Genomic DNA, 21,570 nt, shown 5'->3' with positions numbered 1-21,570 from the left:
TTTTTTCATAATGTTGTTCAATTTTGCTCTTTTTTTTTCAATTTTTTTTTTGTACTACGTATGTTTTTTTCGGCTTAAATATTTTTTTTTTTTATTTGCATACTTTTTCTTGCTGAATTACGGTATTGATTGTTCTAATTTGATGATATTTAATACATTCTTTGTGTGTGTTTAATTGTTCCGAAGTTTGCTTGTTTTCCGAATTGTGTTTGCGATTAATTTTTCGATGATATTTTGCTGAATATTCTGTGTTATATAGAGTTATTCAATCTAATGTTGTTTATTTTCGTTGAATTCTATTGTTTTTTACAATTTCCATTAAAATTTTCCTTTGAATCGATTATTGTAAAATCTAGGGTTTTTTTTCCCTAAATTTATACGAAGTACTGAAGTAGTATAATTGTTCGAATTTTGTGTTTTTTTTCTTCTTTCTAGGAGGTAGCATTTGCCCCTCGCCAGTGTCTACACGTTAGTGTAGGCTTATAATTCTCCTGATTCTAAATTTAAAGATATACGGAGTATAATAATCAACTAATCAAGTTATCTTAAGAATCTGTCTTAGCAAAACTTGGAAGAGGTCGTGAGTTGTTTAAACATTAAATTAAGTTGTAAAACAGGTGGAATGTAATTATTGAAGCCTGATAATTATTTTCAATAAGCTCAATGATTAGGAATCGAGCAAGATCCGCATTTGTTGGTGCATTCATGTTTTTGAAGACAGTTTACTACTAAAAACAAATTTTACTACTAAAAACAAAACATGATCTGCAAGTGTGCAAAGTAATGGGGTTAAAAAATTACTCGTAGTAGACGACAACTAGTGCCTGTACTATTTTATTAAGAATAGACCAAATCAAAGCAGCAATGTAAATTGCTAATAGTTAGCTAATCTTACCCAGATCGAGCTCAAACCTTAATGCCAATTGCCAAACAAGAGTTTTAGAGAGTAGTAGAGGGTTACCAATGTTAATGTCTTCTTATATCGGCCTTACAAATCTAGTCCTGAAATTGGGCTCCCTTGCCTATGATGAATACGTAAAGATAGATAGTGTGGGGCATCAGCTCAAGTCTCTCGAGAATGAGCTGAGATTTATGAGAGAATTCTTGAGAAATTCTCACCGGCAGCATGAATTAGTGTCGGATGAGTTAGTGATGCAAATTAGAGAGGTTTCTTTTGAGGCAGAGGATATCATCGAAGGCGCCATCCTCTACATTGAGATGCAAAAACGGAAGACAATTTATGGGAAAGTCGTCTGCAGCCCTCTTTACGCAATAGAACTCCATGAAGTGGACAATTTGGTTCAGGCCATCAAAACGATAATTTCAGAGATACATGCTAACAAGGAGAAGTACATCATCAAGGCAGGTGAGAGTTCGTGTTGTAGAGACCCTAACCTTGAGGTAGGCCACCCTAAAAAGGCGGAGGGAGGAGGTTGATAAAGATCTCGTGGGGTTCAAGGATGTGAAGATCACATTGTTGAACCAATTGACTTCGGGGTCAAACAAAAGGGAGATTATATCTATAGTAGGGATGGGCGGCCTAGGGAAGACGAAAATTGCCAAGAGTCTATACAATAGCCCAACCGTCAACATTTATTTTAAGAATCATGCGTGGGTGTCAGTGTCAGCAGATTATGATACTCGTCAAGTTATACTCACCATCCTCAAGGAAATGAAGTACAAAGCATTCAACCTCGAGAATCTTACGCGTTTGCAAGAGCCAGAGGACATTCCAGTAGGAGACAGGGCTCTCTTTAATGACAATTCTGATTCCGACTTTAATTCGGATAATAGCAATGATACTGTCTATTTCTCGGGGTCAGGGAGTTCAAGTGACTCTGAGGTGGCCCATGATAGTGGGATGGAATCAAGACTCAACTTGGCGGCGGTTCGTTTATCTCCGGGACGGCGTTTGGGTATTGGTCGTGATCCATACGCTGAATTCACTCCACCGAATTTGAACAATTCACCACCGCAACAGCATATCACGCGTCCTCTGAATCTGGGGATGCGTGGAGGTAATTCAAGAGCTATCTCAGGACCGGTGAATCAAGTGGATAGATCAATTGAGGGGTCAATTGAGGGGTCGGTTGGGACAATTATCCCAATTTCAAGAAGCACAAGCAGATCTATTGTGACGACAACAATTCATGGCAATCTGATGATAAGTGAACAAGCAATGGAGAGGGAGTTTAATCCCAATTTTGAATTTGGGGAGTCTTCGAACGCTGCTGCGAACAGGGGAAGAGAGGTGGTGGCTAATCACCACACTCTGTTCCAAACTTTGGGCATCAATGAGTGGGCTTTCCCGCCGCCGGAGCCGGTCCAATTCCATGATGATTCTGGCGGGATTGGGCCCTACCCAGTGGGATATGATCCAACTCTACATCAACAACTATTGGCCCAAATTAATGCTACTACAGAGCAGAGATTTCAGAGCACTTTCGAGCAGCAGCAAGAAATTCCGCAAACAACCATAATTAGTGCTCAAGCAGTACCAGTTCAATCGACAATTGAAAGGCGTGAGGATGGGGTAAATTCTATGTCTTATAATGATTTCTTAGAGAGTAATCATTTGAATTTTGTTGAGGCAGAGAGAGCCTTTTTGCGAGGGATGGCGGTGTACAGGGCAACTACTAGGCGAATTTATCCAAGCACGGCGAGATCTCCATACTTACCAGATGATGGGAACACTTTTCCTACAAATTTGGTGAATTTACCAATGACGGAATTCGACCCTCCGAATTCTCCAGCGTCGCCAATTCGAGATCAAGCTACCCCGACTGAAATACTGCAAGCCGAAGTTAGGGGATGTCGCAAAAGGGTTCTTTCCATTGAACGAACGCCATCAAAGTTTTGTGATGATAATTCAGTGAGGGGAGCTTCCTATGATTTGGGTTGGGTGGAAGGAAAGAGGCTGAAAACGCTAAATAGGTGGGCTGACAAAGGAGGATTTAATATTTGGCAAAGGGATAAAGACGGTAAATTTGAGTTCAAATCGAAGGCTATAAGTGATGTGGATATGGCTAGGCAATGGGGAGTACGAATTAGAGCACCTCTTTTTGGCAATGTTGGGAAGAAAAGGCAGCAAACTTCAACTTCTTCGCACTCGAGTCTAGTAAAAAAACAGAGAAGTGAGGAGGTTAATTCAAACTATCATGCTTTTGATAGTGACATGGATGTTGATATGGAAGTTGAGAATGCTGATGATGTTGATGGAATTGAGATGGCTGATGATGTTGATGATTTTTTTGGTGAGGTGGCTGCACCGAAACAGCCCCCTATGGATAAATGAGGCTCATCACTTGGAATTGTAGGGGTTTAAACAACCCTCTATCCCCTACACATCCCTATTTAGTATGGTTGTTAGCTTCTAAGTTGCCTACTTTTGTTTTTCTCTCGGAAACTAAAATGTTGTTCAATGATGTTAGTAAGTTAGTTTCAAAGTTTACTCCAAGTTTTTCTTGTGGAGTAGACTCGGATGGGACAAGGGGGGGCTTAGCCTTGTTTAGTTGGTATTTAGGGAATGTCTTTTGTATTGCTTCATCCCCTAACTATATCTTTTGTAATGTCGTTGATTTTAATGGAACAAGTAGGCATATTTTGTTTTTGTACGGAGCGTCGAAAGTTGAAGATAGGCCTATGGTGTGGGAGGAAATTACTAGTCTTACTTCTACAACTCCTAATGTTTTGATAATGGGAGATGTTAATCAATTAGAGTTTTATAGTGATAAATTAGGAGGATCATCTTTGATCAAGGGGTTGGATGTGTTTTTAGATTGGAGATTCCAAACAAATTTTTTAGAAGTTCCTTTTACCGGGCCAAGATACACTTGGACAAACAAGAGAATGGGCATGGATTTGATTATGGAGAGATTGGATAGAGCCTATTCTTCTTCACGATGGTTTGATGATTTTCCGGATGGAAGGGTCATACATGAGCCTATTACGGTGTCGGATCATGCAGCCATAATTTATGACTCAGATACAAAGCAATCAAAATCTAATAGGCCATATCAAATTGAGACTTGGTGTTTGGTCTTTCCAGAGATCAAGAGTATTATTGAGGAAGTGTGGAAGATGGAGTGTGCGGGCTCGGTGATGTACAGATTCCAACAAAGAATGAAATGGGCTCGTGATAGGATCAAGAAATGGTGTTTAAATAATAAAAAGATGTGGGGTATAAATTGGAAGAAATATACTAATGACCTTTGTGATCAGGGGGGAAGGATTACAAGCTTGGAGCATGGTAATACTTATGTGAATTTGATAAATGAAACTATGTCCTGTAGTAACTTAGAGTTCAAGTATTGGCAACAGCGGATGAAAGACAAGTGGATCAAGGAAGGGGACATTCCTTCAAAAATGATGTATTCTAGGGTGAAGCAACGAAAGCAGCGAAGAGAGATTGTTACTTTACGAACAAAAGATGATTTGTGGGTTCAAGGGCAGGAGAATTTGGAGCGAATTATTAGGGAATCTCTGAAAGAGGTCTATAATCCGATTTTGGATTCAGTGGAGCTTATGAATGAGGAGGTTGACTTGGTTCTAAGGGAGTTGACCCTACCCTCTATAACATCTGATGATGCGGCCTTATTAGTTAAACCTTTCACAGGTCAAGAGATTCGAAAGGCAATGTTCTCTATTCATAATTTGAAAGCTCCGGGACCGGATGGTTATATAGCGGAATTCTTTCACCAGCACTGGGAAGAAGTGGGTGTATCGGTAGTAGAAGCGGTGCAGTCTTTTTTCTCTACGGGATATCTTTTGAAGGAGTATAATGCGTCCTTGTTGGTCATGATTCCGAAAGTTGAATGTCCGGAGTTGCCAACACAGTTCAGGCCCATTAGTCTATGCAATACTATCTACAAATGCATAGCAAAATGTATGGTTAACAGGATGAAGAGCCTTTTGCCAGAATTGATAACTGATCATCAGCATGCTTTTGTGCCTGGTCGGTATATTGAGGATAATGTGTTGTTGAGCCATGAATTACTACATCTAGTGAATACGAGTAACGGGGAGGCAACCAAAGCTGTGATTAAATTGGATATGTCTAAAGCCTATGATAGAGTAAAGTGGAACTTCCTTTTGAGAGTTTTACAGAAGTATGGGTTCCCGGATGTTTGGATACAGTGGGTTTCCCAATGTATCTCGACGGTATCTTATAAAACTCTCATAAATGGTCAGGTCTCGGAGATGTTCACACCACAGTGCGGTTTAAGGCAGGGGGATCCTCTTTCACCATATTTATTTTTATTCTGCATGGATATCTATCTCGAATGTTTTTAATGGCGGAAGACATTCAGCAGATTAAGGGCCTTCGGGTAACACGTCGATCACCTTCGATCTCACATTTGTTTTTTGCAGATGATGCAATGATTTTCTTTCATGCCACGGAAGAGTCGTGTACAAATATCGTGGACATCCTGAACAGGTTTGGAAACATCTCGGGTCAAAAGCTAAATTTGAGCAAATCTTTTGTTAAGTTTAGCAAATTAGCCACGGAGGAGGAGGTGGAAGGGTTAAAGGCTATTTTGAGTATAGGACAGGTGCAGGTTTTGGATAGGCATTTGGGAGCGCCTATTGATTTCACCACGAGGAAATTGGATGCTTTTAAGTATTTAGTGGATAAAGTGGCTGCTAAAATTCTTTCCTGGGCAACTCTCAATCTCTCCCAATCGGTTAAGTTAATATTAATTAATACTGTTCTGATTGGCATTTCTTCTCATGTTATGAAGTGTTTCAAGCTTCCGGCTTCAGTTACAAATAGGATTGACTCCTTGATTGCTAGGTTCTGGTGGGGTTTAAAAGGTGAAAAGGGCATGCACTGGGTAAAGAGGGAGGTTATTCAGCGACCGAAGGGCATGGGAGGTCTTGGTATACGATCTATGGTTTGTTTAAATGATGCTCTTCTCTTTAAACAGGTATCTAGAATGCATTGTAATCCTGGGTTATTGGTGTCGCGTTCCCTTGACCCAGATCATGGATGCTCGTTGTGTCTAGGGGATACGAATACAGATCTACGTGGCAACCCTTCTTGGGGAAGGAGGGGCTTATTTAATGTGGCTAATAAGATGGTCAAGGGGTATCATTGGAAGGTTGGTAATGGGGAGAGAATAAGGGTTGCTAACACGAAGTGGGTTCAAGGAGCTGTCCCAGTTTTTAAGTCAAGCCAGTTTATAAGGGGAGTTGGTTCAGGAAGAGTGAAAGATTTAATTTCTCCAAATACGAGATCTTGGAATGTGGCCATGATAAGGGACAGGTTTGAATGGGAGACGGCACAAGGAATACTAGAGATGGAATTACCTTTCACGGAGGAGAAGGATGAGTTTTACTGGGGTGGTCATCCTTCAGGGAGCTATACTGTTAAAACGGGCTATGCTTTTCTTATGAGTGGCTGTGGTTCGCGGCAGGATGTTTTTTCTGACTGTGTTTTTTACAGGTTAATTTGGAAGCTCAACATTCCGCCTAAGTGGAGTCTTTTTCTGTGGAAGCTAGTGATGAATGGCCTAGCAGTTAAGGCTAACCTTGTTAGGAGAGGAATAGATATGGAAGACTTGTGTGATTCTTGTGGGAGGGAAGGAGAGGATTTACAACACCTTTTTAGACTTTGTTCTTTTGCAAAGTATGCCTGGGGCAATTGCCCTTTGCATATTGATTCTGGAATTGATGAATCTACTCCGATAGGACACTGGATTCAGAAATATATCCTGGTGTATCATAGCGAGGATGGAAAGAAGAGTGAACGTTTGGGAGTGTTCATAGGAGTCCTTTGGAGTCTCTGGTTAACTAGGAACGGAAGGGTTTTTCGGAATGAAGGAGGTTATCTAGCGGAATTGTTTAGACAGTTTAATAGTGCAATGCAGGATCTTTCAATTTGGAGGAAGGAGGAGCGGGAAGGTGGAGCAAGAAATAGGATGCCAGACAATGATGGAGTGCCGCCAGGCTTTGTAAGGGTAGATATAGGAAAAGGAAGAGGGGATATTTACCACCCAGCAGATACAAGATTAGAGGTGTCTATAATGTCCGATGGTTCTTGGCAGAAGCAGACAAAGATGGCAGGTTTAGGGTGGGATTACTCAGTGGACCAGAGAACCTATTTGGATGGTGGTGGAGGCTATGCCAAAGCATGCTCAGCTTTGCATGCGGAGATTATGGCTTGTGTGGCTGCCCTCAAATGGGCGAAAGTGAAAGGTTATCAGAGAATAATTGTGTTCACGGATTCAATGGACCTAGTCCAATTACTTGAACAGCCGAACAGGCGTCAGATTCAGATGCGCTGGACTATCAAAGACTTGTTACAGACAGGAAAGCGTTTTGAAACTTGTATCATTTGGAAAGTTTCAAGGGAACAGGTGGCCAGGGCTCATGAGGTCGCTAATAGCTGTAGAATTAATTTGCATCAGTTTGTTGTGTAGGTTTTATTTTGTTTTGCAGTTGTCAAAAAAAAAAAAAAAAACCTCGAGAATCTTAATGCACAAGAGTTGAAGAAGGCGCTACAGAGCCACCTCCAGAAGAACAAATACCTAATCTTCTTGGACGATGTGTGGCAATCAGAAATGTGGGATGAGGTCGAGGACTGCTTCCCTGACAAGAAAAATGGCAGTAGGATCCTCATTACCACCCGCTATACTCCAGTGGGTAGGAAAGCTAGTAAAGCTAGTCCAAGTGATGCGCTTTGTATTCTCTGATCTCTCAACGAAACAGAAAGTTGGGACCTCTTTAAAAAAGAGGTGTTTCGAGGAAAATCTTGCCCTCGCAAGTACGAAAGCTTGGGTATGAAAATAGTTGAGAAATGCAAGGGGTTACCCTTGGCCATTTTGGTGATAGCGAGAATGTTAGCCGGCCAGGAGCTGTCAGCAGTTATATGGAATAGGACGTTCATAGATGTGAGTGTTCCCCTAGCAGAAGATAAATTATGTCTTGCAATACTAGCTTTAAGTTACCGTTATCTACCATTAAACTTGAGGCCTTGCTTTCTCTACTTTACGGTTTTCCCTGAAGACCGTGAGATATCTGTACGAAGGCTAATTGCACTATGGTTGGCAGAAGGGTTCATAGAACCAAGTGGGATCCTGCCTCTAGAACAAGTGGCTGAGAGTTACTTGGATCAACTCATTGATCGAAATTTAGGCTGGACTAAGAGAAGGACTACTGATGATGGGTTAAAGACTTGTCGCATTCATGATCTTGTACGAAAACTTTGCATCAATGAGGCCAAGCGAGAGAACTTTATGTGGATAGCTTCCAGAATAAAGGGCTCTACTTGTTCAATCAACAACATCAAGCCGCGAAGGCTATCCATCCAACAACAGGGAACTACCCTATAAATTTTAATCTACACTTTAATAGCTTAGCTTGTTGCAAGACCTTAAGTAGCAGTGAGTATAAGTTGCTAAGAGTCTTGGACTTGGGAGAATCCCATGGAATCCAATCTGACGACTTCAGCAACTTAGTCAATTTAAGGTATTTAAGGCTCTTCCTTAGCTCAAAATCATCCATTCCAGAATCCTTATTTGAGCTTTGGAACCTCCAAATGCTTTTCTTAGAGGGTGGCATATCATACAATATTCCATTGAGGTCGCTACTAAAATTGCAACATTTGCAACAACTTGTTATAGGAAAGGGTGGTAAAGGTCATAAATTCTCAGGATATGGGAAAACTCTTGTGTCCGGGAAGCAACTCCACAGCCTTCAAGTCCTATCTACCACTTACCCAAGTAGAGATTTCGAAAATGCTGTCAAAGATGGACTTTGCCCAAATATAAAAAAGTTAGCATTGTGTAGTGTTGAAGGTGGCCGGTCATTGCAAACCTACTTGGCGTATTTGAATGATTTACAAGTGCTAAAGATATCCTCTTCCAACTCCAACTTTAGGCAAGATATATTCAGAGGAGTCCGTGACTTTAATCTTTCTAAAAACCTCACAAAGATAACGTTGAAATCCTCAACGTGGTCAGATGCTTCAATGAATATGCTAGGCAAGTTTCCCGAGCTTACCACCCTTAAACTAGTCAATCTTAGTTATGCCAATCTCATTGCACCAGAAGGTTCATTTCTTAAACTCAATACCCTTCATTTGGACACTATCCGTGGTGGAGAAGTACGGTTTTGTAAAACCAATACCGAACTACAGCATTTATATGTTAAAAATTGCACCTGCGACTTTGACAAGTACATTTTCTTGCTGCCTGGCCTTGAAGATGTTAACATAGTGTCCCCAAATGCGCATTTGGAACTACTAATACAGAAACTTAAACAAGAAAAAAGAATCAGATGCAGGATGCAAATGCACTAGAGAGTTCGTTCAACAAGCAGGATCATTCCAGCTATCGACACTCGATCACCTATTAAATTTCAAACATTATTAGTTATGGATTCAGTTAAAAAATCAAAGTTCTTATATTGCATACTCTGTGCTTCATTTTAGTATTTTAACTAATATCTTTTGTTTTAGTCTCCTATTTCTTTTAGCAGTTGTAGTATTCTAAAACTAATAAAATTTTCTTTGATGCTTAGTTTTACAACACTTTCCTGTTGTCCCCCCCCCCCCCCCCCCCCCCCCCCCCAAAATTCATGTTGATTATGAACAACAGTGTATCATAATTGTGAAGTTAAAACCTTTTTAGTTGTGCCAAAACCTTTGATTACCATGACATGATTCAGTCATCACTAGTTTGCTGAGCAATTGATGAAATCATATTTCTTTTATTTGATGATGTTTTGAAGTTGCACATTATTTCTCATAAATTTGAAGCTATGTTCATGTATTATGTTGAAAAAATTGTGAATTTGGATATAATGGGCAAGTTGTTAGTAGTGCTCGTTTAGCTCGGTTGTGTTTGTTTTGGAGGATAACATATTCAAACTATTTTCCTTCTTTTCTGCTGTTTGGTTTCAGTGAGGAAGGAAATAGAAAAATTTGGGGTGATATATTCCATAATTCCATTTTTCACATGAATCGCTAAACAACGCTCTCATTTCACAGGGCATCGCTCCCTTTTTGACATGGAAGGACGATATTGCTCTTTGTGTAAGTTGTAGTATATAATAGTATTATATCATTCCTGACTCCTCCACTTACTACCACGTGGTAAAAAAAATTCCCGACACCACCACACCCGACCCTACCTCATTCTATCCCCCACCAAAAATCCGAGTTTTTTATTAAAAAAAATTATTAATATTCCATCGAATTTGTAAAAAGTGAGAAATTTGAGCCAGCCCAGTCCATTAATCAGCTCTAGTTGTACACCAATCTGGTCATATTTGTTATGTTTACTCATCAAGGCCCACACCCTAAGAAAATGGGTCATGCTAGATGGGTCCACTAAAAAAATCAAACACAAAAATCACTAATTTTTATGAGGGCCGAAGGGTTTAATTTCATATGGCAATTATTAGCTCCCTCCCCCATAATATAATGTTCCATTTTATTTTCATGGTCACAAACTAAAAAATTCTGGACCAAAAATTCTAATTAATTTATACATAACATAGTTATGTGAGTTATTCTACTCCTATTATTGTTAGATTCGTCTCAATGTGTATGATTATAAATATTAATATTTTATAATATTTTTCTAAATGCAATAATATAGTCAAAGATGCGTTTTGAACATTATGCAAAATAAGATAGCCATAATTTTATGGAATTAAGGAAGTAATAATAAGAAAATAGTTATTGATGATTTTTGTTACCTTCATAGAAAAATATTCTTGAAGATCAAATACAAAGACAAGGGAACTCTCCAAATGCATGACTTGGTCTATCAATTGACTTAACTGCTACATTGCGTTGGCTTCTTTTGTTGTTTGGATGCCACTTAAGGTTTCATGTCTCACATTCATGTCAAAATCATTGTAGATTTTTAATGATGTATGAGTACCACCTTATTTTAACTACTAACAAGTTTAGGTTAAAAATTCCCAACGAATAGTAAGCATTCACATTCATAAGACACTAAAGTCACTAATGCCCCCTCTCTCCCATAGTACTTGCATAGTTGCACCACTTTGACAACATAATATTTAATATATAATTTTAACTATTAATATAATTAATTATCAACTAATATTTTCCTAAAATCAGAGTTTATATAAATTGGTAAAGATCTAACCATTATTATAGTCCGAATGAGTCTTGAAGACTTGGGATGGTGACTTAAACCGGATGATCAATTTAGGGGGGAAAAATCATTTTACAATAATGTTTACTATATGCGTTAATATAAATTCAATATTTTATACTCCATATATATTAGGATTTGTTTTCAATTAATAGCAAAATTGAATAGTCAAGAGGGCCGTGTAAAAAAGTTAAAATGAAGCGAAATAATTAAGGACAAACGGTACATCATACACTTATATACCTTGTCCGCCAAGAAATGAATTGAATGGGGAATTTACACCAAATTATGTTAATCAAATGAACTTAGTATTAAATTGAAAGGTTAAGAAGTGATGACTCCTGCATGACGTCTCCTCGTCAAGCTAATTAGTCAATTAGCTATTTGCATCTTCGGGTCTTCACACGGCGACCACTCGGTGTTTACTAGTAGTAGCCACGGTCGTTCACCCTCTCCATAATTTGGTACAGCTGTGGTTTTTCTTTAAATAATGTTGACTAGCTTAGTTATGAATCACTTTAGAAAACATATTCTTCCATCATTTAATTAGACATTAAAAAATGATTTACATTGAAATGAGCACAAAGTTTGCCAAATTTCGAAATATTAAACGTACCCGTTGGCCCAATTGATTGACCTACATAATTGAAACATTTTGGTTCATGGTCAAGTATTCTTGACTTGTAACTAAAAAGTCTAAAATAAACTGATCCAAAATTGATTCCAAACTAAAAAAAATACGTGACATGACCATGACGTAAACTTGATTTGATCAAACTTTTTCATAAGTTTGATTTTCACACCTTGATAAACATTATTTTATGAAATATGTTTATCAATCCTCAAATTCATACTAATAAAGTAATAGGTCGGACATAAGTACATGCTTGAAAAGAGAGATTGATAAATTTGATACTATGTTGAAGGACCACATCAACTAAAATAATGTTAAGATGATAATTAAGGTCCAAGAATAGGTTTTACACTCTATCAACATTTATAGCGATAGACACATTATAATCATATATAATCACAGAATTTGCTAGGAACACTTGATAGCTTGGATTAGTCACGAATTTCTTGGGAGGAAGTTTTTTTCTTTTATTGAAGTCTCAGAACAATGAGCCGAGGACTAACATAACATTTTCCATGATGTTTCCATACTATAATCTCTAGTTCTCTACGTTGCATTGAAGTTTGGTCATGATGATTTCTATTTTAGTAAAAAAGAAAAACATCAAAATTGATACTTTAAACGTATATTGAAACTATTACAAAATTATTGTACGTAGTACATAATATGAGTAAGATTTTCTTATTTATTCATATGTTAGAGAGTAATAAAGAATAATGTGGCTAACATTAATATTCTTTTGTCTCTAAATAAAAATCTTATCCCTAAGTATGTAACAAACTCATGTCAATCAAATTCCACTTGTGGTTAAGGTAACGACTTCGGGCATGGCTAGCTCTCATAGTGTGACATGGCGATATATTTTTTTAAAGAATTTTCATAAACTAGCCAAACTCTAACCCCCAATACCCTTAATCAATGGACCACAAAATTACATTTAATTAAAAATAATTTTGAATTATGTAAAAGTCAAAATATTAGTCCGTATAAGTGAAAGGAAAGAAGAATGGGTTTTAAATACAAGGACCGTTGCTAGATCGATCATGTTGGCTAGGTGACTCTTGATGGGGTTAAGACTTTGGAGTAATTAATGGTTTATATAGAGGAGATTTCATTGTATTAGAGAAGACGTGTGAAGTGTCAAGAGGAGAATAAATATCATTATTTGATTATTTTCATGTCATTAACATGTTATTAATTGCAACGTCATTAAATAGTAGTAACTAGTCTACAAAATTATAGCCACTTGTAATTGTAGTCATCACCGAGTGAACTGCCGTAAACAAACTAGGAATATAGTCACATCTTTTCTTATTCATTTTCTTGGCGCACAAGGTCTACGTACTACGGTTAATGAATGTGAACACAAAGTAATGCTAGCAATTTTCAAGTCTAACTTGTTAGAAGTAGTAGGTTAAGATAATACAACCACAAGAAATCAAAATATCTGGTGGTTAAAAATCTAGAACGACCTGCAATGTTGATTAACATGTAAAATAGCGATGCGATAACTTAATTAACAAGTCCTAAAACAAATACCAATATAAGAAGGGGCCGTGTAGCAGTTGAAGTCAATATAAATGTTAACAAGTCTTCCTCGCATTAATTAGTGTTGTAAAGAATTTATATTAAAAAATGAGTAGAAAATAATTTAAATTGTATAATTTACATGAAATTCTGTTGCAATTTCTTATTCATTTCTATTTTCCACCGTACCTAGCCCGCTATGTATATAAATGTTACATCCTAGCTCAATCATTCTCATTGTAAAAAATCCATATTTCATTCATCAAAGCTATAAATACGCTCTCTTTCATCATATATATACTTCACAATGACCAATAACCAAAATCATCCCAACACAATGAAAGAAAAAGAGTTAGAGAAGGAAAAAGAAAAGCTCATGAAACTCCTTGGTTTGTCTCATACTAAAATGTATCTTGATGAGCGATCACCGTTTGAAATCACTCCCACCCTAGGAAGCAACCTAATTCCCCGGGAAATAAATACCAACATCTTAGTTTATGCCATTACTATAGATGTTGAAATGGGTGCTGGAAGACATCAAACAAATAATTTCCAACATGGTATCAGAACTAATGTGATCGGTGATCTTGAGCTCCACACGGCAGCAAGGTGTGGAAACACCAAAGTAGCTCAAGAGGCGGTTGGTAAGAACAAGGGGTGGTTATGTCACGAGGATTCTCAGGGCGACACACCCTTGCACCTCGCCGTGGAGAATGGCCACATGGAGTTGGCATTTTTCTTGGTTAAGGAGCACCCACAAGGGTCCTATGCCTTGAATCACTCTAAGATCTCTCCTCTTTATCTAGCTGTTTGTCGCAACGATTTGGACTTGGTCAAGGACATGTTTTGTAGGTTGGCTAAAGATGATAAAGCTCTTGACAATTTAAAGAAAGGAAAATCAATTGTCCATGTTGCCATTGCAGATAATAACAAAGGTAATTAAATGAAAAGCTCTCAATTACTTGTAATTTTCTTGTGTGTACATTATGACACTAATTAACTCAAATTTAATTAGGCGTTTTAGATTTTATTTCCATGTACTAATTGATGGTTGGTTTTGTCTAATCGATCACAGAAATGTTGCACACCATATTCAAATATCAACGCGAGCTAATCAAGTGTACTAATGAAGACGGATTAACCCCTCTTTCTCATGCATCACTAAATGGTAATCTTGACATAGTTCGTTACCTTCTAAAAAAAAATCCAAATTCAATAAGTTACCCCAACGACGATAAGTCCAACCCCTTTCACAAGGCAGGCCTAGGAGGCCATGTTGAGGTCTTAAAGGAGCTCTATTCCAATTCCAAAACTCGTGGATTGTTGCTAGCCGGTGATCATCGTGGGCGAACGGTACTGCACCTTGCCGCTAAAGAACGCGACAACAAGTTGAGGGATGTTGTCTCATACTTGTTGAACCTAAAGGAGGGTAAGGACCTTATCAAGAAGAAAGATGAAAATTTTCGTACACCCGGAGATTTGGCCAAAATGAGCTCAAACAATGAAGTGGAAGAACTTATTAAGGGAATCAAGCCTTAATAGATCGGATTTTTTGCAACTGATGGACGTATACATTCATTCGTTATTTAATTTCTACACCTTTTTATAGCTTCTACATATATGATATATACAAGTAGTATACTACAAAGTACAAACTATTCAAAAAAAAGATACTAATACTACATACATTTTTTTCCCTCCATTTGCGTGTGTGTGGACTAAGTCGAGGTTTGAGTGCCCATCATAGTAACGTTATAGCATACATATGTATAATAATTTATTTTTTATTTTATTTTTTATTTTATTTTTTATTTTTATAAATTACATATGTATTATATTATTGTATTTGTTTTATCTATTCTATTTGCAAGAATTTTGTGTAACAATATTCTTCCGATTGTCATTGTCTTGTTGGTGGAGATTTTTTAGGTGAAAAAGGCAACTCTACCTAGATTGTGGCAGTTGTACATGTCTATTTCAATATCAAGTTCATAATATAATAGTACAGTATATCAGTGATATAGGTGTGTTAGCAATTTAGCATATCTAGTACGAGTAGAGTTGATCATGACCACCAAGATGACCTTTAGGCTAAAATATGCCCCGTTTAGTCTAGAGTCTCAAGACAGATTAGGCTTTGAGCCAAATCAAACCACCAAGATGACCTTAGGCTAAAATATGCCCCGTTCACGGATTAGGCTTTGAGCCAAATCAAGCCAAGCTTCATGTCTTGACTGTGAAAAGACTAATTTTTAATTAAATTAAATTAGATTGGCTTAATATAATTTGGATTAGCTTTATATTATTATTATGGTGTACTACATATGTCTTTAACATGAAATTGAAATCATCTGACATCAAAATGTCTCTCTGGCCTAAAATATAAGGTTTCTCAAAATATCCTAAAAGTGTTTCCTTATGTATGTGGATTACTATCTAAGGATTAATTAGACCATATATATATGTTGGTTGAATTGTAGGTTTTTCCTTATGTATGTAAATTACTATTCAAGGATTAATTAGACCATATATATATGTTGGTTGAATTGTAGGTTTTATTCACAAAATGCTAGATCTAAATTTTATATTTAACTATTAACCTGATCTAATCAAGTATATATCGACCAAGGATTAACTTCATTTTATCATATAACACCGACCCAATGGTTCTCTTAAATAATTATCTTGACACATTAATTATATTTTTATGGAATTATTTGAGGGGAGCACAATTCACTACCTCATTAAATATTTAATCCAAGGGTTGATGGGTAATGGTAGACTTTCCAATTTACAAATAAAGGTGTTTGCTTCATTAAAACCCTAACCAATGGGAAACAAATTGACTTAATCAGAAACTTTGACGAAGAAAAGTCAATTAAGTTGTCAAGAATGGTGTGCTTCTACTCCCATTACAAGTGCACTATTTGGTTTTACTATTTTGCTTGGCTTTTCAACATGATCCTTTTAGGCCGAGTAACCTTTAGGCAATATTTTTGTGAATTCATACCATATTATCTAAGAATGTGTATAAAATATATAATACCATTAAGGTTAATTAATTATACACTACTACATAAACGAGGAAATGCAATGGTGTTAAGCAACGGTTAAAGGCTAATGCAACGTTGTAACGCAACGGTATAAGCTAATGCAACGGTTTTTGCAACAATCAACGATAATGCAACGGGTTTTTGCAACGGGTATGGCTAGTGCAACGGTAGGTAAAACAACCGTAGCATTAGGCCTATTTAAGAATATAAGAAAATTAAATAAGATTATTTATAAAATATTTCAGCAACCCGCCACTCTACCTTCTTTTGTGCGCTATTTTTTCCCCCAAATTTCAAAACCCTTATTTCTCAATTCTCATAGCCGCGCTACTTTTCCCCAATTTTCAAAACCCTTATTTCTCAATTTTTGGAGCTGGTAGCCTGCGTTATTTTTCCCCAATTTTCAAAACCCTTATTTCTCAAAGCATCCAAAAAAATCAATAGTGTGAAGTTGTGAACACCTCATTATTGTCTCAACTCATCTCCTTTCTCAATCATACTCATTCTCAAATAGATCTCTAAGTATCAACATTTCTCCATTTTGAAAGTCATTACTTTGGAATAGTATTGTCAGACTGCTACTTGAGTATTACAGGTTCCAATTTTCTTCAAACCTTTATTTCGTTTGCCAATTTGCATGCGCAATTCAACTAGTTTTTTTTTTCCTTTTTTTTTTTGAATTAATTTATGCCGTTAAAGTTGATGCTTATCTAAATATCTAAATTTTATACCCTTAGATGTTTTAAACAATTTAATAACCTTTTTTTTTTCTTGTGGATTATACTTTAATTTGATTTGTACCCTCTTGTTAGAAGCTGAAGTAGTACTAGTCGATAGTAGTGCGTGATTTTTTGAGCAACTTTTGCAGCTAATAGTTCTACTTAAATTAAAGATCTTAGTCAAAAACAACCAAATTTTAACTATTAAGCCCATATGAAAGAAACTCACGGCTCAATGGTATCCTAAATTTTTTTATAAAATCTTACAAATATTGGAGCTTAAAGTGGTGGATTTGTATATTTTTTTTGGTAAAATTAGTGGTGGATTTGTAATTTTTTTGGTTAAATTAGTGTTGGATTTGTACTATTTCAGAGGAAGGAAAAGCGTAATATACTGGGAAATTATATTTTGCTTATATTTGTTTTCTTTTAAATAATAAATTTCATTGTTTTTTTAGATACAAAATACTCCTTCCGTATTTAATGTGAGTAAAGATTCCCTGACAAACCAAAAAAAAACCATTTTACTATCCTGTGAAATCAAAAAATTGCATAAAAGCTCAAAAAATTTTCACCCACTATAATTACTCAAAGATCATAGTATACCCAAGCTTAAAAATTATAGTATACCCAAGAAACTGACATCTCTAATCTCTGTTAGGTGTTTTGTTTGTTGAGTAACATATCATCATTGAATTATTTCTTAATAGTGTCTCAACATGAATCATTGTTTGAGATGATGTATGAGGGTTATTAGGCTCTTTTTGAAGAAGAAATCAATTATGTAGTTATTTTATGGGTGTGACTATAATCTATAATGGTTTTCACATTAAAAATTTTCTTAACAAAGAAGTTATTATGGATTTTGTTCAATGAGCACGAAACTAGCTACAATAATTGATTATTTGTAGCTAAATGATAAAGAAGTTAGAGTTTGAAAATTACTCCCTCCGTCATCCCTTTTTTCACCCCATAGAGGTGAGATTAATAAGGGGATAAAGTTTTCTTACATCGTGCTTGCATAATGATCATATGAGCTACTTGTGTATTAGTTGAGTGGCTTCAATCATGTGAAAGACAACTCCTTTATACTTGGGAATTTAGCCTCTGTACTTTCTCCTTGTTAAATTAGTTTATTGAAACCATTATATTTGATTGGTTATTTACATAGGAAAAATTTAACTTTTCTCCCTCAAACCTCAAGAAAAGTTGTTTGTCTTTGCTCTTACATATTTGAAGCAGACATTATATTGGCAAATCTGATAGCAAATCTGATAAGAAAGCTCCCATTTCCTGTTTTTCTCGTGCTGGTCTTCAGGTCTTTTCTTTTCCATTTTTCTAATTTTTTTAATGTAATTTTTGAAGATTTACGCTTGTTTGTTCAAAATTGAAGGAATTCTACTTGCTAGGTTTTGTTCAAACCACTAAAATCGTCTTGTGATTGTGTTATTTCATTTTATTTTCATGAGATTAGTTGATGGAATTTCTTGGTTGTTGAATTTAGTTCCGAAGTTCTGTATTTGAGATATTTTTTAGGGTTGGGGTTGTGTATGTAAATTGTCATTAGGTCCGTTTGAATTAATGTTATAATTTTGGGTATGAACAATATATTGTAATGCTTATTTGATGTGTTGGTTTTTTGGGGGAAAGTATTGGGGTAGAATAAACCTTTCAACATGTAGTTTTCAAATTATATTTTTGGTTCCTATTTCTCCAGGTAAGTCCTAAGAATAAGCTGATTGCATATGCGGAAGATAGTAAAGGAGATGAGATCCATACCATTCACATCATTGATTCTAAGACTCTTGAACCATTTGAAAAGCCTCTTGTGGGTGTGACTTGTGATGGAGCTTTGTTGTACATTATAATGGATAAGACCCTTCGACCAGACAAGGTATCATATTTTTGCTTTTTTTTTTTTTTTTTTTTTTTTTTTTTTTTTTTTTTTTTGCATTACCTTAATGTGTTTCAAGTATTTCTCAGAGCGGCTTCTACTTCTATGTCTACCAATTTATGCATGCCATTAGCTTCTTTATCCATGTGTGGATCGTGGGTGTTTTTTTTTGTCCGTTTTCGACAACTGATTCTTGGAAATAGTCATTTTTCTATCATGAAAAAGAATTGCGTTAGATATCATTTGAGAGCATTTAATATAATCGTACTACAATCTGGTAAGTGTGCTCTGTCTAATTCAGTAACAAGCACACCAGATTACAAAAAAAGATGCACGTTTTCTCATAATAGGCACACTTTTCTTCTCAATTATTAAAGGTTACTTTTATTTAGAATTATAAATCAACATTAATTATGTTAGTCCAATGTCTCCCTAGATGTTTGGATGGCATCTTTTAGATAAAGACCAATTATGCTACTCATTGGAGTTGTGTGAGTGAAAATATTGATCCACCGTCATCTTCTTTCCTACTTCGCAATGGCTTGTGATGTTTTTTAAGCTTCCTATGTTTCTTGTATTGTGGGAGGTTGCATGCATGTTATGTGAGCTATGAATCACTTGCCTGAACTTTTTCCATTATTGCTGCTAAATTGAGGTTGTTATACATGAGTATATTAGCACCCTATTAATCTAAAGAAACCAAGAAAGTTATTTGCTAATGGATGATCCTCTTATAAGATAGTGTGTGCTTAATTTGTTATTTTTGTCTATTTAACTTTATTTTTCTATAACCATGATAAACCAACTTCGGTCAGTTAGTGTTCTTTGTTGAACAACCGTGGAAAAAAAAAAACCAAGTTTCAATAATCAATTAAGACAGTCAGATTTATTATTTTATGTTAGTTTAGTAATACTAAGAAGTTTGTATACTCCCCCCTTCTGCTATTCAATCCCTTCTTCTGCCCCTTACTACCAGTCTACCACTACTACTGCCACCCTTCTGCTGCTCCCCTTTTTCTATTACTTCCCTTTGCCACTAATGCCACCCTTTTACTGCTCCCTCTCTTTTGTTATTCCCACACTCACTCTTTATACTTGAGTTATATTTTCTGTACATTCAGCAGGTTGTAACACTTACTCTTTACACATCTGAGGCCTTATTCAGACATGTCCTCCCTATTACTTGATATATGTACTTGTATAAGGTGAGAAGGAGTTGATAAAGATTGTACATAATTTATTCAGTTTGATAACGCAACTGAATAATTCATACATGATTACAAGCTTGTTGTAAAGTTTTGAAGCCTTCACTTAGCTAGATTGATATCCCCTACTCGGATTAATCTTTCTCCTTTTATAGTTGGATGCAACTTTCTAAACCTATGAATTTCTGATTTTTGTTTAAATGTAGGAAAATTGTGATATAAAAATGACTTACTCCTAAAAATATTATAGAGGTAACTCTAACTTTGTTAATGTTTACTCTGCACTTCCTAAATTTAAACAATGATAAATGAGTCCGATAGCATTGATGTTTGTTGAGACTTGACCCCAGTCCTCGAGTCATGAACTACTCCTACCACATAGACAAAATCAGGCTTAGTTTAAGGGATTAAAAAATTTGCATGTTTTGAAAGAAGTCAAAATTTGTAATTGATATGATCTATTACTGATGTTGATGAAATTTGACATATTTTTTCAGCTGCCGACTCAAGATCAAGATATGCTGCAATTAGTTCTTTTGATGGCTTGTACATGGTGGATGCCATTGTTTTAGGTATCAAAACTAAGCCATTGATGCTGATATTTTTGTTCCACTAGAGCTGCTGTTGTTGCTACTTCTTTTCTGCTGGAGCTGCTACCACTTGAACTGTGTATTTTTTATTTTTTTTTTAAAAAGTGGTATAATTACAAGTTATTATTAGAGAAAATATATAAGTTTTATGTATTTGGCTTAGAAATTATTTCCATAAACCATTAATCAAACAATGTAAATTAAATGTAATATGTTTTTTAATTTAATCAAAATATAATGATTGTTATTCAATTTTGTTTACCTCATTTGTATATTATTGAAGTTGTAACGAGTACAATAATAACAAGGGAAATAATAATAATAATAATAATAATAATAATAATAATAATAATAATAATAATAAGTTGATGCAACGGTCCCAACAAAGTTAATAGGCGTTGCATATTTCTATATATGCATTGCATTAGCTCTAGTGCAACGGTCTAAGAGATTTTAAAATAACCGTAGCATTAGCTATATAAGGCTGTTGCATTAGGTCCAAGTGCAACGGTCGATCAGAGATAGTATATGACCGTTGCATTAGGTCAAAGAAACGTTGCATTAGACCTAGTGCAACGGCCGCAGATGCAACGGTCCAATAACCGTCGCAATAAGTCTATAGCTACGGTTTTTTGCCCTATTGCAACGGTTTTTAGGGGTTGCATTTGCTCGTTTATGTAGTAGTGATAATTCTGGCAAAATCTAAATTATAACCTTCTTCTAAATTTAAAGACTCGATCTCTTACACTTACATACATATACCGCATCGATTTTATAATTTTCTTTACAAATTTTGTTTTCGTTTGTTTCACAATT

General features: G+C 35.9%; 4 protein-coding genes across 4 annotated transcripts; all 4 read left to right on the top strand.

Annotated features, from left to right (window-relative positions):
- The first annotated feature begins 3,411 nt into the window (after positions 1–3,411).
- Positions 3,412–5,292, top strand: LOC145600301 (uncharacterized). The gene has a single exon (XM_081656219.1). It carries the CDS (start codon positions 3,412–3,414, stop codon positions 5,290–5,292), a length of 1,881 nt encoding a protein of 626 aa, XP_081512345.1.
- On the top strand, positions 5,292–7,421 carry LOC145600300 (uncharacterized). Its single transcript, XM_081656218.1, has one exon. The coding sequence runs from the start codon at positions 5,292–5,294 to the stop codon at positions 7,419–7,421; it is 2,130 nt and encodes a 709-aa protein (XP_081512344.1).
- A 141-nt stretch (positions 7,422–7,562) lies between these two features.
- On the top strand, positions 7,563–9,301 carry LOC145600299 (putative late blight resistance protein homolog R1B-16). The gene is made up of 3 exons (XM_081656217.1): positions 7,563–7,644; positions 7,711–8,239; positions 8,356–9,301. The coding sequence occupies exons 1-3, from the start codon at positions 7,563–7,565 to the stop codon at positions 9,299–9,301; spliced, it is 1,557 nt and encodes a 518-aa protein (XP_081512343.1).
- A 4,329-nt stretch (positions 9,302–13,630) lies between these two features.
- LOC145600298 (uncharacterized) lies at positions 13,631–14,832 on the top strand. The gene is made up of 2 exons (XM_081656215.1): positions 13,631–14,228; positions 14,369–14,832. Exons 1-2 carry the CDS (start codon positions 13,631–13,633, stop codon positions 14,830–14,832), a joined length of 1,062 nt encoding a protein of 353 aa, XP_081512341.1.
- The last annotated feature ends 6,738 nt before the right edge of the window (positions 14,833–21,570 follow it).

The sequence above is a fragment of the Chenopodium album genome, chromosome 21, assembly GCF_948465745.1.
Source record: "Chenopodium album chromosome 21, dcCheAlbu1.1, whole genome shotgun sequence".
In the NCBI taxonomy this organism is placed as follows: domain Eukaryota; kingdom Viridiplantae; phylum Streptophyta; class Magnoliopsida; order Caryophyllales; family Amaranthaceae; genus Chenopodium; species Chenopodium album.
The sequence above is the reverse complement of the archived record's forward strand: the minus strand, read 5'-3'. Positions and strand labels throughout refer to the sequence as shown.

Bases quoted from the DNA above. Each gene is read 5' to 3' on its own strand.
- LOC145600298 (XM_081656215.1), top strand. From the start codon at position 13,631: ATGAAAGAAAAAGAGTTAGAGAAGGAAAAAGAAAAGCTCATGAAACTC. The intron at 14,229-14,368 runs GTAATTAAATGA...AATCGATCACAG, and splicing joins CATTGCAGATAATAACAAAG to AAATGTTGCACACCATATTC.
- LOC145600300 (XM_081656218.1), top strand. From the start codon at position 5,292: ATGGCGGAAGACATTCAGCAGATTAAGGGCCTTCGGGTAACACGTCGA.
- LOC145600301 (XM_081656219.1), top strand. From the start codon at position 3,412: ATGTTGTTCAATGATGTTAGTAAGTTAGTTTCAAAGTTTACTCCAAGT.
- LOC145600299 (XM_081656217.1), top strand. From the start codon at position 7,563: ATGTGGGATGAGGTCGAGGACTGCTTCCCTGACAAGAAAAATGGCAGT. The intron at 7,645-7,710 runs GTAGGAAAGCTA...TCAACGAAACAG, and splicing joins CACCCGCTATACTCCAGTGG to AAAGTTGGGACCTCTTTAAA. The intron at 8,240-8,355 runs GTGGATAGCTTC...ACACTTTAATAG, and splicing joins GCCAAGCGAGAGAACTTTAT to CTTAGCTTGTTGCAAGACCT.